Here is a 16,475-nt window from a genome sequence, read left to right as displayed (position 1 = left end):
GCTAAAGAAGCTCCTCCAATGAAGCGTTCCTTGAGGAAACTATAGGAATTCTTCCTCTTCGGTCCTGAATTTGAACAGCAGTTTTGCAGCATCCAAAATGGACTATTTTGTAGTGGCCACAAAATGTACCATCGTACCATTGTTGAAAGAGTAGACAAAAGTTCAAAATGAGATCTTTTGACTGAGGCATTTCTAGCGAAGGTTCATCAAGAGCAAAACTGGTAGCTTTAATCTTTCCAAGTAAGTATCAGGGCAATCAGGAACTCTGACAGCATCATGCTAGCCAGATAACGACAGCAGCCGAATGCATAACTTTCCAGAGGCAAATAATTGATGTATTCTTTTGTGTCTTCAATTGAAGGCTTGAGCTGATTAGAAAACAAAATAGCATTGTATCGTTCAACCCATAGAGTGTCAAACATCTTTGGGTTTGCACTCTTGCTAAATTTGGGCTGCAAATTCACTATGTTCTCACAGAAAGCATCAGACCGCATCAAAATGAGATGATATGGGAAATCTGGGCACAGGCACAGCCTATCGGTAGAAATTTCGCTGACGTGACTGGAGTCAGGTTGAGGCAGTATTCAGAACAGTGCACGTAATTGGCAGCAGAGTAATGTTCCTTGATGATGACCGGGATTGCACCTCGATTCGCAGACAATTTTGCAGCTCAGTCGTAGTTCTGGCCAAGCAGATGGGCTTTTGCAAGTTCAATTTCTGATATGTTTACCAGGACAATTTCAGCTTAAGCATTTTTCATTTTTTCTACTGTGTCCGCCGAACCAAAAAACTCTTCTTAGATCGCAGTGGCATCCCAGTATCAGATATTTGTTGAGATCTGCTCCATTCTTGAGATGTCCGTTGACTCATCGGCTTAGATGGTGAATTAGTTGGAGGTCTTGACTCAGAAAACAATTCTTTCCAGAATAATATTCCAAAACAATGTTCAAGGGATGATTGATAATTTTGAGACTGACAGCTGGTTTAGCACTGACTTTGATTGCACGTTACCAAAATTTATCAGGAACTGGTTTCATTTTAGGTGCTGGGATCGAAGATTTAGCTTTTCTTCTGTGCCCTTGTTTGTCACAGCTTTGAATAGCCACACAAGCAGCGTTTAGTGAGCTGAAGTTGTAGATGCTAACATCAATGTTGGATAGTGAATGTGGATGTCGATCAGAAAGCGGAGTTATAGAACTAAATGACGAAATATTTTATCTTTTATAGCGGCTAAAGGAGCTAATATTTCTACGAGCCTTGTATGTCCAGGTTTGGGCGTCTCTTGTGTTGATGACCCCGGGTTGTCAGGGTCAAGAGTGGATGCACTGGTTGAGGGTGGTGACTTTTTCTTTAGATGGTCCACTGGTGAAGACGGTCATGAGTGTTTTGAAGCCAGAAGCATCAGACTCGTTGAGAGCAACCAGTTTTGATATCTGGAAATTTGAAGTTAAAGTAAAGAGTCCACATCAGAGTGCAGTGTGAATTTCAGTGAAAGCGATTTTAAAAAGAGCAAGGTAGTTTTCAACTGACTGTATATACAGTGAATGAGGCAGGCTGACAGGTACCTGAGATAAGGTACCTGCATCGAATCACAAAACGTGTTTAATTTGAGGCCTCAAAATATTCAATAAATTACTTAGTATCAAGAACACAATTACGTCGCCCTTTGAAAAACTTAATAAAAAACTACCAAAGGGGTGGGCGTTATGTTGTACTAGGTGGGTGTATATTTTCGAACTGGCTGGGCGTTTTGCAGCGCTAAAACATCTTTACACGGATTTGAAAATGGAAAACGATATATGCAACAATAGCAACCAGATTTGCCGTTTTCTGTTGTCAATATATGGGTTATATTGGCAATCTGCTTATAATGAAAAATATTGGTTAATTTGAATAATAATCAATTAATCGGTTTAGAAAATTCATCAATTGCCCTCCACTAGTGAAAACAATTCGTGGCAATAAATTCATGAATTAATCGCGAAGTTATAGAACTGAACTTGCACTAAAAATGCTTGTGTTACACTTTGTTTTAGAGTGACTGTTAAAAATTAACCGAAAGAAAGACTTTTATTCTTCGTTCTTTATGAAATTTTCGTTCTTAATTTGCTATTCAAGATTAAATCAAATACTGCTGACTTTCAAAGAACATTTGCGCTAGGGATAGTTTTTTTTTCAGTAAAAAACTGCGAATGTTCATCTAGCCATTTTTGGTAGATTTTTTCTAAGCAAACTGAAATGTACTGATGTCCTGAGCTCACAATTTTTAAAAAAAAGTTTCACCTTTGATCAAGCTATGGAGTTTGAAAATAGCAATTTCAGCCAATTTGGGACAAATAGCGCACGATATATTTCGTTCAATAACACGTAAGCGGCAAAAAAAACCGGCTCAAACACTGTTCTAAATTCAATTGCACCATCTCTATTTTTATTAGTAAAAACACAAAAAAACCGCGAGTATTTACGTGAAAAATTACCGCGGTAATTGACAATTCTGAAAAAGATGAATAACAGTGAATTCAAATAATTACTATCGTTTGCAAAATATTTATTTTTTAATTGAGGCCAAATGTTTCCCTATTAGTATTCATGGTTCAAATATCAGACAAATTAATTGCTCAAAATGTGTACAAAGAAGTTCCAGAGAATGTCAAATTTGATAGTTTTGAGGACTTCTGCGTCTTCTGCAGAGGTGAAATCAGAACTGTTTGTCAGATCCAGTTTTCCTTCCGTTTCCAAAACGAACCTCAGCAGTTTTACCAACGGATCGTCAAACGTTCCAGCAGCTATTTCGTCTTCGTTTTTCTCGAGACAAATTCTGTAGGCGCTGATGGAGAAAATAAATTGTTGGAATCGATACCAGTCCGTTTCTAAGATTTCTGGGAACATTTTGAACTCTCGACTTTCAAAGTAATCTTCGAAAGGGAGATCTTGGTAAAATTTTTCCAGAACCCTTCGATTAAAGTCGAAATATGGAAGCAAAAATTCAAACAAGCTGTTAATCATCTTTTCGTAAGTGGTAAACTTTTCATCATATTCACTTAGCACGATATCTGGATTGCATAGACATTCTTTTAAACTTTCGTCCAATAGGAACTCTTTATTCATAACGTGAGGCCGACTATAGCCAATAGGAGCGAAGATTGTATTGGAAGGAAGATTCTCAGTTAGCATGCTGACGAATTTGTCGAAATCGAGCCAATGGAAGCCTTGTGCAATTGTTACTAGTGTGACGTCACTGCTCTTGATTTCCAGTTTGTCTAGAGCACCGGTTAGATCATACGCGTCGTAACTGAAACATACCTCGAGATTTTTTAGCTCATATTTTCAATTAATCATAGGTCTACTCAACAGATAAGCAAAACATTTTACAAATGAAGCTGTAAGTCAATCATTCCACCGGAATATTATATTTAAACACATACACATTATAAATATACCTATACACAATTTTGATAAAATTTCACAACAAAAAATTTGTTACAAACTCACGTGCGAAATTGCAAGGATACAAACAATTAATTCGGTTTTGTTTACAAGGAACAGAGTTATTTTTTATCAGTTAAATTTAAACTTTGACGAAAGTTCGAATGATACCCGGGTTGAAGACCCACCCTTAATTATCGCTTTTTCTGTAGTATCCTAGTGATCGCTATTTTCCAGCGCTGATTCATGTATAATCTTGAGTTTTTTGCATAGCTAAACCTGCGATATTTCAGCGCTATTTCGGTAATGATTCCGTAGAAAATCATCGCTAAAACTTAGAAATTTGTAACTCATTCTTGTAGCTTTCAAATGAGAGTCTTCGTTGATACGCCCTTTAACTTAAGAAGTGTATGTAAGGCTTGATAGCGCAGAGGTAGCATATGTGTCTACAGAGCTGATGGATGCGGTCTCGACCCCGGTAGGTCACTATTTTTGCTCATTTTGATAGATTTTTTATCGCTGTTTCATCGCTGAAAATTAGCCAGTTTAGCAATAATTTATCGATAAAACTTGCTATTGTGGCAATGAACACCGATAGTTCGTCGATAGCGATCACTGTTTATTTTATCGCTAATTTTCAATGTGAGCTCAAACCGGGTAGACATTTTAAGCTTGGATGCTCTTTCCGGTGCAAACATTATTGTATCATCGTCCAGAGACAAACAACTCCTATGTTACTTATAGTTTATCTTTGAAGTCAAATACAAAAATTAGTGAGTCTTTAACTCTTCTCTGAGGAAATGCGATGATTAAAATCTGTATAATCTGAAAGCTGATTTTTGTTCCTAGCGGAAATCCAAACTGTGATAACAATTTTATAACAACAGGCACTTTTTTCGCAAAAACTTCATTATATTCTCATGTAGTTATCGCTCATAGAACTTAGACGCAGAGACGAAGCTCCGTTTCGCATACACTTGCGAGAACACGACCAAAAGACAGCTCTATCAAGTGAAACAAGAAAAAAATAGAAATAATCCTCGAAAAAACTCGGCTACGTATAGGATCCGAATCTGCGACACTGCAATTTTGTTTAACGCACCAACCACTTCGAATTGGCAGTTTTAGAACATGTAACTTCGTTATTAGTGGCTTGTTTTTGGGGAATTTAAGCATCCGTGGCTAATTCGGTGCAGCAAAAGGGACACCAAATCCAAAAAGACACTATTTTGCATGTAATAAATTGGAAGGCATGAAGCTAAATTTTGTATAAAGTATGCATTTCAAAAAAATTGCGAGGTACATTAAGTTGGAAAATTTCTGAAATTGAGCGTTTTATCATTGTACTGCTGTTTGAAACAAATATGATTTTTCGGTTCATTTGATGAAAAAAATGCATCAACTGAGTTAACTTTCTACAAATCAAATGTTAAAGCAAATATGACATTACACTGCTACAGCAGCCTATCGTTCAAAGTGCCACCAAAAGTAGCATTTTTATTTGCGACTTAGGTTGAAAAAAAAATAAGGTTCGTACTGATACACTTGCTTCGCAAATGTAAAAAACGTTCGTAACGGAAATTGGTCTATTATTTGATGATGCATTATAAAGGCAACCGTTTTACAAAATAGGTGACACAAAGGCATCCTCACAGAATTAACAAGACCCCATTTCTTCTACATTCATTCATCAATTGCAAAATGTAAAAAAAGGCTTTTGCAACTTCATCAATTAATTAGTTATCAATATATTTTTTGTACAAGTTAGTCTCAGTTACAGCTCAAGCATTCATTAATATAGTCCTTTTATAGTTTTCACAAAAAAACTTTCATGACTCTTTGTTGTTTCACAAAGTGGATTGTGAACAAAACCTTCGACGCATAAGTTGTTGCTGTTTTTTCTGTTCAAAAATACTCGATAATCAACGTTCTTTAAAACTAAACCGTTGCTTCATAAACAACGAAAGAAACCACCAGGAACGTTTTAAGGAACGTTGTTTATCGAGTACTTTTGAAAAGAAAAAACAGCAACAACCTATGCGTCGAAGGTTTGGTTCTTAATACACTTGTGAAACAACAAAAACGACTATATCAATGAATGCTTGGGCTGTAAGTGAGAGAAAACATGTACAAAAAAGATAATGATAATTAATTGGGGATATATATTTATTAATGTGAACAAAACATTCAAAATTTATTACTAATTGAGGATATATTTTAATCTCTACAATAAGCTGAACTCACTTGAGATATGAAATGTTCTCGTACAAATCGGGACACTCGATGGCCAACTGCAGCTGCGCCGCACTCTGGTCTAATCCGACCACCTTGTCGAAGTAGGGGGCAATCTGCCGCGTGAACAACCCAGTGCCACAGGCCACATCCACCACACACGAGTCCAGAGCACCTGAAATTAACTTAATTGATGGGCATTATTTAAACATTCAAGTTATTTATTGAACTTGAGGTATTTTTTTGAAACTAGCTTAAAAAGATTTAGTGTATTTAATTTCTTTATAAACGAAATATAATTCGGAACTGGTTGTTTTTAAAATCGATGTTTCACTTATCAAGGTAATTTTGAGGTAATATTTTGATATTGATAGAAAAAGATGGCTTTGAAAATTAGAGTTGTGCTGATTTTTCAGCTTAAAACGCGCCGGTCCGTCGAAAGAGATTTTGATCAAATTCTTATTATAAGTAAAATAAAATTGAGAATTTGTTCAAAAAACGCCCAAATATGGCAGCTACCTTTGCAGGCATCCACGCACAGCCCAGGAGGGTGGGTTGACGTAACACTCAAAATTACGTAATCCACCAGTGGTTTCGGATATTCCGGTCTGAAAGTGTTATATAACTTGCTTTGATTTTCAAAACCGAATACATCTCGCATTTTTGGTCAGATTGCAATACTAATTGTTAACTGGAAATTTCTCTTTTAACTTTGAGCTAATTTCACTGATTATAATTTGATACCAAATATAATCAAGCTCACTGAATTATCTTAGATACATAAGGTCCATAACACGACAGATTACGATTTGATAACGCTTGTTTCTTTGTGAAATAGTTGGTCGTTATCAGATCAATTCGAACTACATCACTTGATATTTGCCTACGACCAAGAAAGTATCGAGATATTACAGCATTTTGGCCACCTTTTGCGCAAGATTTCAAAACGACACGCAAATTGAGATTACTTTAGATGAAGTATGTCACTTGTTGGCGGTAGGAAGAATGATTGATGATTGTGTTTACTAATCGAAGTTTGATGTGATCACTCGATCATGGGTCGGTGTGATCAAAAAAAATGAAGGCTCAAGAGTCAAAACAAAAAAGTTTCAGAAAACAGTAAACGCAATGAAAACTAGCAATGCATATCTTAAAGTTTTTTTGCTAAAAAGTTCATAAATGCGGATACAGCTTGGTTCCGTATCTTAGAAAAAACTAGGACCAGGCTAATATCCTTCCCACCAAAAGGATTTACAGGGAAAGATTTTAGCTAGGTATTAGATTGAATACAAGACTGGTCGTATCAGCGCTAAGCGCTGAATGTTCCGACTGCATTTTGAGGTCTATGAAGCAGTGTACGCTTTATAAAAATTGATGGGTTTAAAAAAAATGAAATACTCCCACGTCATATACAGTTCAAAAGGGTATATTTCGCTCCTAGCAACAAACCAATTATGGCAAATAAGCTTCCTTCAACGAATTAGGAACACTTTCTAAGAGGGACTAAATCTCCGCTTAAGCGTTAATAGCGCGAAATATATCGCGCGTTAATTGTCCCAAGTTGGCCAAAATGGCAACCTTTAGACCTTCATTATTTTTTTTAAAAAAAGATCACAAGTGAAATATATTTCTAAGTTTGAGGTCAAGGCAATACTTTTCAATTGATATAGAAAAAAAAACTCCGCCAAAAATGGCTAGTTAAAAAGTCAAAATTTGTCTGTACCCCGAGCAAAAATAATCTGTCACTTTCTTCGAACGTCGGAAAAATATTAAAGTAGTCGTTCCGACTTTTGAAGAAAAATAGTAATATATATGCTCGAGTTGTTTTTTATTCAGACCAATTTAACAAAACTGTGTTCTCTCGGGGGATTCCTCTCTTAATCTACATGCGGCCTTCCGGGTGTGCACGCCAATATACCAACCTGACATGAGTACGGCCTACCTGCTTATTTGTTATCCCGTACTACAAAATCGTTCGAAATTGAATTGAGGTGGCTAATTAGTTTATTACTTCCGTACACGAATCAAAATGCAACACTTAAATTTGATATTTTCAGTCCAAAACTCAAACTATTGCCAATATTCACTTTACCGAAAGTTATTCGAGACCAATTAAAGGGTATTGGGAACATTCAGGGCTTTGCCCTTGAAGGAGCAGTATTTTTTCCAACTATATGCACAAATATCACTAGGGAGAACGTCAGAGGCGTTTAGCCTGTCGAGTGACGCCTCAAGTCAGAATCGAGTGTTTTAAACAGCGCTAAGCAATTTTAATTCTGTTCTCAGAAGAACTTCAACTCGGCCTGTTTAGGGATATCTGTCAATAGTAACTTTTTCATTGCAGTCGAATTCATCTAAGTTTAATCTCTATCTGATTAATAGACCCCAGATCATGATTTTTAGCGATATTTTCAAACCAAAATTGAGATCTCAGGATATTTTGTTGCTTAAAAATTTGAAAATAGATATGTACCACCTAACACAATTTTCTCAGAAATAGAAAACAAAAAAGATCTCTCTAACGATCCTTCTTTCAAGAAAGGGGGAGAGTGTTAAGTTGATGAAGTTAGTTGACTTTTCGAAAAACAAAAAGCAGCAGCAATTAGAATTCGCAGTACAAAATTCTAAGGCAAATTTTTTGTTTTAATTGAGAAGATTGGAAAAATTACAAACCGTTTAAACTGAAATTTTTCTGAGAAATAAAAAAGTTTAGCTAAAAACTTCAAGCTGTCAACAAGCAAATGAAATTTCTTAACTTGAAAGGGCTTAAGCAAAACACTGATCGCAGCGCATAAGCAAATGTATGAAAATTAAGCTTTGATTTATATTATTTGTCTAGTGCAAAACTGAAACTTGCTTTAATAAGAATAATTCAATTGAGTGCTCGTCACTTAATCATTGATTTCTCGTCACTTAAGCGTGTGCAATAGTACCCGTTGATATTCACGCACTGAATGCAAAAAGAACAAAGATAATAAAAGAATGTTCCAATCATATTTATAAAAACGTAAGAAATTTTTTTTTCCTGACAACCGACAATTACATATTTTTTAAAAACGAATGACCAACAAAAAAATTCAATGAAACTTGAAAACGAAAAAAAAACCTTGAATGAAAAAATTTTCTTAAGTTTTTTGTTCTTATTTTTTTGCACACTGATTTTTACCACCTATGTTTATGTTCAACTCCCATGATACATGTGGCATCCAATTTGGCCTGGACAGCAAAACAATGCCAGCAGACAGCTGGAAAAGAGTCATAAACGCAATGAAACATAAAATAATGACATAACTTTTTGAAAACATCCAAAACTCGAAATTCAAAAAACATAGATATATCGTTGAGCTTATCGAACAATTTTTGTTTAACTCTTTTTGATACAATTAGCTTAATTTGACAAAACTGGATCAATAGTTAATTTTTTCCGCTGAGAAATCTGAAAGATAAATTCCACTATCAAAACTAGAAGTCGATCAGGTTTTTCGTGAAATTTGCGCTTTAGCTGTTTGATAGTAGAGTTGGCTTTCCATTTAAAAAGGAAAAAAACTGAACTTAGAAAAAATCAAAAGACAAATCGCGAAAAATCTAAATTTAGCCTGACTAACTTTAGGAACTTTTCACGTATAAAAAGCACACACAATCACCTACAGTATTCAGTACGTTCGTGACTCTACACAAAGACATTAAACAACACCCGAAAAAAAAATCCTTCCTTTTTTTCATTGATCAGAGCAAAAAGTGTCGATTTAGCTTTAAAATGTTCCAACCACAACCATTATTTCAAATGTTTCAACTTTTTTGTCAAATCCATTTTTTTTTGCTATTTAATGGCTTTTTTACAGCTGTCGTCGCGGAGAATAACGAAAACGAACGCTAACAACTATCTTTACAACTCTTGTCTCTTTGCATACTTGTATTCAAATCGTTTCACATATAACCCAAACAAAACTTCTTGTATGAAGGCGACCCCTTTACAGCTCTAAAAACTTAGAAATATTTTTTATAAAATTTTAAACACTTCAAAATTACAGAAATATCAAAAAATGCAAGGATAGCCGATTGCTAGTCAAATATCGCAAGATTTCGACGACTCTGACTTGAGAAAAAAAACAAGATGAAAACAATTCAATTATTAAATTCTGGATCAAAAAATGGATATTAAATTCTGGATTAAACAATTCCGTTCAAAATTAGCTAGTTAAAAAATTTGTCGACTTATGTCTAAAGAAAAAACCACAACGAGCACAAATATTCAACTCTTTCTACAAAGTTCGGAACAAAGACCTTGTCTAGGATTTGTATCTGACTTAGCTGTTTAACTCAAGCTGATAAGATCAATGTTGCAACTAAGCTTTTTATTTTTACTATATACAAATTATGAATATTTACATTTTGAAAGTATATACAGCAAAAACACTGAGTAATAATGTTCGATAGATTCATTGAAAAACAACTGATATTGACACCTTTGTTTCTTAAGTAATCAACTGTGGCAAAGATTCACGATATTACAGTCAAATTGTCTCAATCACTTATTATGAGTTCAATTCCATCCAGCTCAATCGATGATTTTTATTAATTTCGCTTCTAATGCAGTCATGCAGTGCCGTGCATTCAATGAATGGCCAAGCAAAGGGTTGCAAATAATGCCATGATGACCATTGACAATTTGCCCACTATTTTCTCCCCACCGGAGTGCCCCCACTCCTCCAGCGCCTCCTCCTCCCAATTCGCCCATTCGGGTTCGGTCTCCGAACAGTTCGCTCGCTTGCGACGCCTCCTCAATTTCCGACTCTTGCTATTTAATGCCTTTTTTACAGCTGTCTTCGCGGAGAATAACGAAAACGAACGCTAACAACTATCTTTACAACTCTTGTACCTTTGCATACTTGTATTCAACTCGTTTCACATATAACCCAAACAAAACTTCTTGTATGAAGGCGACCCCTTTACAGCTCTAAAAACTTAGGAATATTTTTTATAAAATTTTAAACACTTCAAAATTACAGAAACTTTCAAAAAAGGCATGGATAGCCGATTGATGGTCGATTATCGCAAGATTTCGACGACTCTGACTTGAGAAAAAAAAACAAGATGAAAACAATTCAATTATTAAATTCTGGATCAAAAATGAATTCAAAATTAAAATAATTTTTTAAATATTTTTTTAAAGAGCGAATGCATTTGATTTAATAAACTGCAAAAAAGTGAAACAATTTTGCTAAACTGACATCAAAATTTTAGTTAAAAAAATATGTCAAAATTCTTGTTGAGCTCAGACCAGCCTCGTATTATTTTTCGACAATCAATCTGAAAATCGACAATAATCAGACTTTCATATCTTGACAAAGTTTTTCTTGACACCAAGTGGAATTTTTCGTTTACTTAGATTCGAATTCACGTCAAAATAAATTTTTTTATTACTTTTTTAAAGAGCGAATGCATTTGATTTAATAAACTGCAAAAAGGGAAACAATTTTGCTAAACTGACATCAAAATTTTAGTTAAAAAATTATGTTAAAATTCTTGTTGGGTTCAGACCAGCCTCGTATTATTTTTCGACAGTATCAGTCTGAAAACCGACAATAATCAGACTTTCATATCTTGACAAAGTTTTTCTTGACACCAAGTGGAATTTTTCGATTTACTTAGATTTGAATTCACGTCAAAAAGGGCTTTAATATGATAGCACACTTGACCCGACAAAAAATTTTCTTGAGGAAGTCAGAATTGGCTTGAAATTCTTACCCTACGCCATAGTTACTTTCCTACTCTTTGAGAGTGCTAAAAACAAAAGAACTTGTTTTCAGAATGTTTTTCAATGCACGCCAACAAACTAATTGAAATCAACAAGCAATGTAATTATCGTCTAGGAGCGAAATAACAAGTCCAAATAGCTTGTTTCAGCTAAATGTGGAATTATTTATGAGCCGGATTACATCACCGCTGACATTATTGGCGTGATTTATATAGAGCTTTAACTTCCCAACTCCCGCAGCTTTATGATCACATGGGAAATGCCTTTTTAAAATAGAATTCAGGGAGTCATTGCCTTTCAGATAAAAAAATTTGAACAATTCCGTTCAAAATTAGCTAGTTAAAAAATTTGTCGACTGATGTCTGAAGAAAAAACCACAACGAGCACAAATATTTCACTCTTTCTACAAAGTTCGGAACAAAGACCTTGTCTATGATTTGTATCTGACTTAGCTGTTTAACTCAAGCTGATAAGATCAATGTTGCAACTAAGCTTTTTATTTTTACTATATACAAATTATGAATATTTACCTTTTGAAAGTATATACTGCAAAAACACTTTGAGTAATAATGTTTGATAGATTCATCGAAAAACAACTGATATTGACACCTTTGTTTCTTAAGTATTCAACTGTGGCAAAGATTCACGATATTACAGTCAAATTGTCTCAATCACTTATTATGAGTTCAATTCCATCCAGCTCAATCGATGATTTTTATTAATTTCGCTTCTAATGCAGTCATGTAGTGCCGTGCATTCAATGAATGGCCAAGCAAAGGGTTGCAAATAATGCCATGATGACCATTGACAATTTGCCCACTATTTTCTCCCCACCCGAGTGCCCCCACTCCTCCAGCGCCTCCTCCTCCCAATTCGCCCATTCGGGTTCGCTCTCTCGGAACAGTTCGCTCGCTTGCGACGCCTCCTCAATTTCCGACTCCAGTTCGGCGAACACGACAGCGAAACTCATGTTGCCTGTCAGCGCCACGTCCAGAATACACGCATTGTCGTTCTTGCACGCCTGAAAAATTAAATGTTTCAAGAAAAAAATTACAATCGAGCTCAGATTCTTCAAACTAAAACGATTTACAGTAGTTTGTACTCTTAAAAGACGCTTTTGCACACAAACACACCGGTCGAATTGAATTGCATAAATAGGGAAGCTACATATCATGATACAAAATCCATAAAATTGATATGCACTCGAAACTCTTTTGAAGTTCAAATGAATTAAAATACAAAACCAGTTTTTAAATCAATCTTAACAACTGCGGACCTCCATGACAGCCTGCCGTTGCTCTTCGCTTTCGAACGTGGCCTCGTACACTGGGGTGAATGGCTCTCCGTTTGCGATGTCCGACTCTACCATTCCGATTATTTCCGGTGACGCGAACAGCCAGTCGTCCTTCGCCACTCTGTAAGACTCCCCAAACCCATAGTGCAGAGTGGCGTGGTCGGTGTCGTTCGCATACACTGTTCCATCTGAGCAAAACAAAACACTTCTAATTTGGCGCTGGCAAAATTACTATAATGGATTTAAGATCTTTTAAAAAATCATCATTATTTAAGTTGTTTTGAGGACCTTTACAATAACCAATCAATTCATTGGAAAAAACTATAATTAACTTAAGCTCTATCGAGATATATATATTTTTCAAATCAAAACAACTTGAAACTCCATCCAGATATTAGGAAAAAACTTATTTCCGACGACTAACTTGCAGCAGTGAAGTCATTAGTCGTGTTACCGTCATAGTATCCCATGAGCCCATTGATTTTGTGCTTGAAAGTTGGAGGAACAGAGATCATCAGATTCAGGAAATCTTGACTTATCACCACCCTGACTACCAAACCGGTTTGAACAAACTCAAAGGTGAACGTTTTCAAGTCATCGCTTTCCTTCACTGAAATGTTACTCAACGTGTATTCCTTCACAACATCCCCGAAATCCAGTTTCTCGCCATTAACGGCCGATTCGAACGTCGCATTTTCATAAATTGCGCACTCGAGTTTATTATCATTGTGGGTAATAACGAAGCCCGAAAAAACTGTTCCGTTTCCGACCCGCCGAGTACTGACTTGAAAAGTAGTCGGAACTCTGAGGTCACTCTTCAACATAGTGAAAACACCTAGACCCATGAAGGGGTAGCTTAGACCATCCACAGTTTGGATGTCCGGATCTCCCCGACCGATCAGAATGTTCCGAGGCCAGTAAGAACCGATGACAGTTGGTCTGTGTTTATAGTACAAATCACAGTTGTTAGTATCTATACAGCATTTCTCATATGGGTCAAGTTCAGACCACAAATGACTGGCCATGTTTGGAATTGAGTTGACCTGGTAGTCCAGACTTCCGGCTCCACTTTCTCCCGGAAGAATCAAGTCTCCGGTAGAGTTGTAACAGCATTGGTTTGAGACCGAATGAAGGTCTCTCGACACGCCGTCATAGCATGACACTTTTGGTGATCTGATGCAAAGGTTCGCGCCCGGGTTGAACTCGCAAGTGAGGTTGCTGCAGTACCCAATGGCATCCAGGTAGTCGCGGACTGACGGGTTACGATCGTTACAGCAGATGTCGTATTGCCAACCGGAGATACCCAGTCGCACTTCCTCGTGGGCGAAGTCGGCGTCAGTCCAGTTTCCCAGACGCCACCAAGACCAAGTTCGCTGGGGACATCCGTACCATCGTCCGACATCCACCAGACATCGTGACACATCTCGGGCTGATTGTTCCTGGTCCCATTCAGAACAGCTTTGAGATGATGACCCAGCTACGATGAGTGAATTATACACAGCTGTAACAGATGAGTCTATTCTACAGTAGTTTTTTCCGAAACAAAAAAGAACATAAGGAACAAATTTATCATACAAAAAAATGTGCACAAATTAATTGACAAAATAGCAATGAGTTAACTAACTAGTTCCATTTTGGGAAACCAGTGTGAAGAAAGTGAAGATTCCGGCGCTGTTGATGGTATGGCCCAGAGTTGTAGATCCCGATGGCCAAACAGTTGACTGAGTCTCAAGTTCAAACCCACTCTCTCCTAAAGGACACCCCATTCAACAGAAAACCTCAGATATGACCCAGAAATAAGAAATTAAACAATTATTATTTAACTAATTCTGAGGAAAAATTTTAATGATTAATGAAAAATTTAACCTGCATCAGATGTCCGAACAATCATCAAGTCTGTGTCTTCGCTGAAAGAGCTGTCAATTTGCAGGTTGACCACAATTGAAGAGCCACTCGGGCTGGCAGAAACTCTCAAACTGTCATTCGCCCTCAAAGTTTGTATCGGAGAGTAGAGAAACAGAGTTTTGGAACCCAGTAGAGTCTTGTCGTCCACTCTTAAGAACACCTGGATCTGTTCATTAACTTCCCACCCTGTTGGAAACTTCGACGTGACTGATTCCCCCACATACGTGGCATTCATTACCTTCTCAAACGTTCCTCTGAAAATCAGCTCGACTTTGTCGTGCGCCGGCAAGCTGCAAGAAGGTATCGTCACAAAGGTACCATTGCCTCGATTCGAAATCCTTTTCGGCGACACCTCCCCGTGACAAACTTCTCGGATCAAGAGGTTGGCGATGTCGAAAGGGTTCACTGAGGACACCGCGGGATCCCTGCCATTCTGACCAATCTTGAACAGCCAGACTCCCGGGACATCGATGTTTGAAATCGCAAACAGGTTTCGCACTTCAATTGTTCCTGAGAGCGGAAGTTCCAGCAGAACATCTGAAAAGAAACATATAGTTAATTATTTAAACTAAATAGCCAAATTAAATTGAACCTTTCGATAAATTTGTTGTTGCTACACGTTTGGCTGCAAATGTCCAATCAAACACAATACTTACTCTGCCCATCTTTGAAGCCACTTCGCGCGAAGTTCTCTCCATCTGCAAACCAAAACATGCCCCAGTTGCATTCACTCCTATCAACATCTTCAGTCCTGTAGAAGTCATACATCACGTAGCAATCATCGTCCTCGACGTTTTTATCCGTTTTGGCTCCATCACACGCAACTGCGGCCTGGAAACTATTCCTGGCACCAGCAAAACTGTTGCATTGGTCTTCAATTTCGTCCCAGGTGACAACGAAACCCCAGTCCGGCTCAAATCTCTTTTTGAGATCAGCGTGTTCCGTTACAATTCCCGCCATGATTTGCAGATCTCCACTACTCAGCTCTCGGAAAAACAAATGGTTGTCGTAGCGGTTTTCGTCCCAGTCCATTCGTACTTCGTGCATGAAAGGAATCATTCGTGCCTTTTCGTTCAAGTCGGATGAGGTTGCGTGCGGGAAGAACGGGTCGGGATACCGTGGTCCGAAGTATATGTATCCGGAAGCGCATGCGAAAATCGTGTCGTAAGTCTGGGAACCGAACCGTATCTCCCTACTTAATTTCAAATCAAAAGAGCAGAACAAATTGCCATTGTCACCGGTATGCCAATATCCAGGTCCCATACCCTGTCCCATACCCTCATAGGTCCATTCCCAGTCATTTTCAGCCGAAAGCAAATCTGTATCCGAAGTTCCATTGCCAAATGGAAAGACAAATTTCTCTCCCTTCACGAGCCACAGCAAACTCTGAATCAGAAATATTTTCAGAAGTTTCCGAAAAATAGAGCTTTTGCTCATTTTGGTACGTTTTCTGTTTTTTTTTTGTCGCAGACTTATGAGATTTCAGAGCAGTTTCAAGTCGAACAATTAATTTGAAGTGGCAAATGTTCGAAAGTTTTGTCTATTTATACTGCGAGGTGTTACGTCAGCAACAGTCGGAGATGGCGTGATGCAACAGCCATTAACAGTTGATTGCTGATTCAGCTCATTTTTTAGCGGATACAAATAAAAATGACGCCAGTTCGAACAAATTTCGGGTAACCATTGGGCCAATAAAGTAAGCATGAGTGAGCGGTCGCCGTCATTGGTACTTTGACGATAATTAAAATTAGCCATCTTCAAGCTTTTTGTCTCAGTTTATGCCAAAAAACGCGACTGGATGAAAGATTAAAAGGTGATTACATCAAATAAAATAGCATTGAGCCGCTGAAACGCGCTGCA

The 16,475-nt window shown here is 37.2% G+C and overlaps 2 protein-coding genes across 2 annotated transcripts; both read right to left on the bottom strand.

Moving 5' to 3' along the window:
* Positions 1-2,500: 2,500 nt before the first annotated feature.
* Positions 2,501-6,539, bottom strand: LOC134839573 (uncharacterized). The gene is made up of 3 exons (XM_063855165.1): positions 6,178-6,539; positions 5,671-5,833; positions 2,501-3,292 (listed from the first exon to the last, which is right to left on the bottom strand). Exons 1-3 carry the CDS (start codon positions 6,317-6,319, stop codon positions 2,611-2,613), a joined length of 987 nt encoding a protein of 328 aa, XP_063711235.1. The 5' UTR covers positions 6,320-6,539; the 3' UTR covers positions 2,501-2,610.
* Positions 6,540-11,945: 5,406 nt separating this feature from the next.
* Positions 11,946-15,877, bottom strand: LOC134840606 (uncharacterized). Its single transcript, XM_063856533.1, has 6 exons — positions 15,272-15,877; positions 14,577-15,152; positions 14,335-14,460; positions 13,135-14,211; positions 12,693-12,898; positions 11,946-12,437 (listed from the first exon to the last, which is right to left on the bottom strand). Exons 1-6 carry the CDS (start codon positions 15,672-15,674, stop codon positions 12,174-12,176), a joined length of 2,652 nt encoding a protein of 883 aa, XP_063712603.1. The 5' UTR covers positions 15,675-15,877; the 3' UTR covers positions 11,946-12,173.
* Between the last annotated feature and the right edge of the window lie 598 nt (positions 15,878-16,475).

The sequence above is a fragment of the Symsagittifera roscoffensis genome, chromosome 2, assembly GCF_963678635.1.
Source record: "Symsagittifera roscoffensis chromosome 2, txSymRosc1.1, whole genome shotgun sequence".
NCBI lineage: Eukaryota > Metazoa > Xenacoelomorpha > Acoela > Convolutidae > Symsagittifera > Symsagittifera roscoffensis.
This window is presented reverse-complemented; position numbering and strand designations above follow the sequence as displayed.

Excerpts from the sequence above, each read along its gene's own strand:
- LOC134839573 (XM_063855165.1), bottom strand. The coding sequence starts at position 6,319 with ATGCGAGATGTATTCGGTTTTGAAAATCAAAGCAAGTTATATAACACT. Across the intron at positions 5,834-6,177 it reads GTGCGTGGATGCCTGCAAAG|GTGCTCTGGACTCGTGTGTG; the intron begins GTAGCTGCCATA and ends AGTTAATTTCAG. Across the intron at positions 3,293-5,670 it reads GAGAACATTTCATATCTCAA|TTACGACGCGTATGATCTAA; the intron begins GTGAGTTCAGCT and ends GGTATGTTTCAG.
- LOC134840606 (XM_063856533.1), bottom strand. The coding sequence starts at position 15,674 with ATGATTCCTTTCATGCACGAAGTACGAATGGACTGGGACGAAAACCGC. Across the intron at positions 14,212-14,334 it reads GGTTTCCCAAAATGGAACTA|CTGTGTATAATTCACTCATC; the intron begins GTTAGTTAACTC and ends CATCTGTTACAG. Across the intron at positions 12,899-13,134 it reads TAATGACTTCACTGCTGCAA|ATGGAACAGTGTATGCGAAC; the intron begins GTTAGTCGTCGG and ends TGTTTTGCTCAG.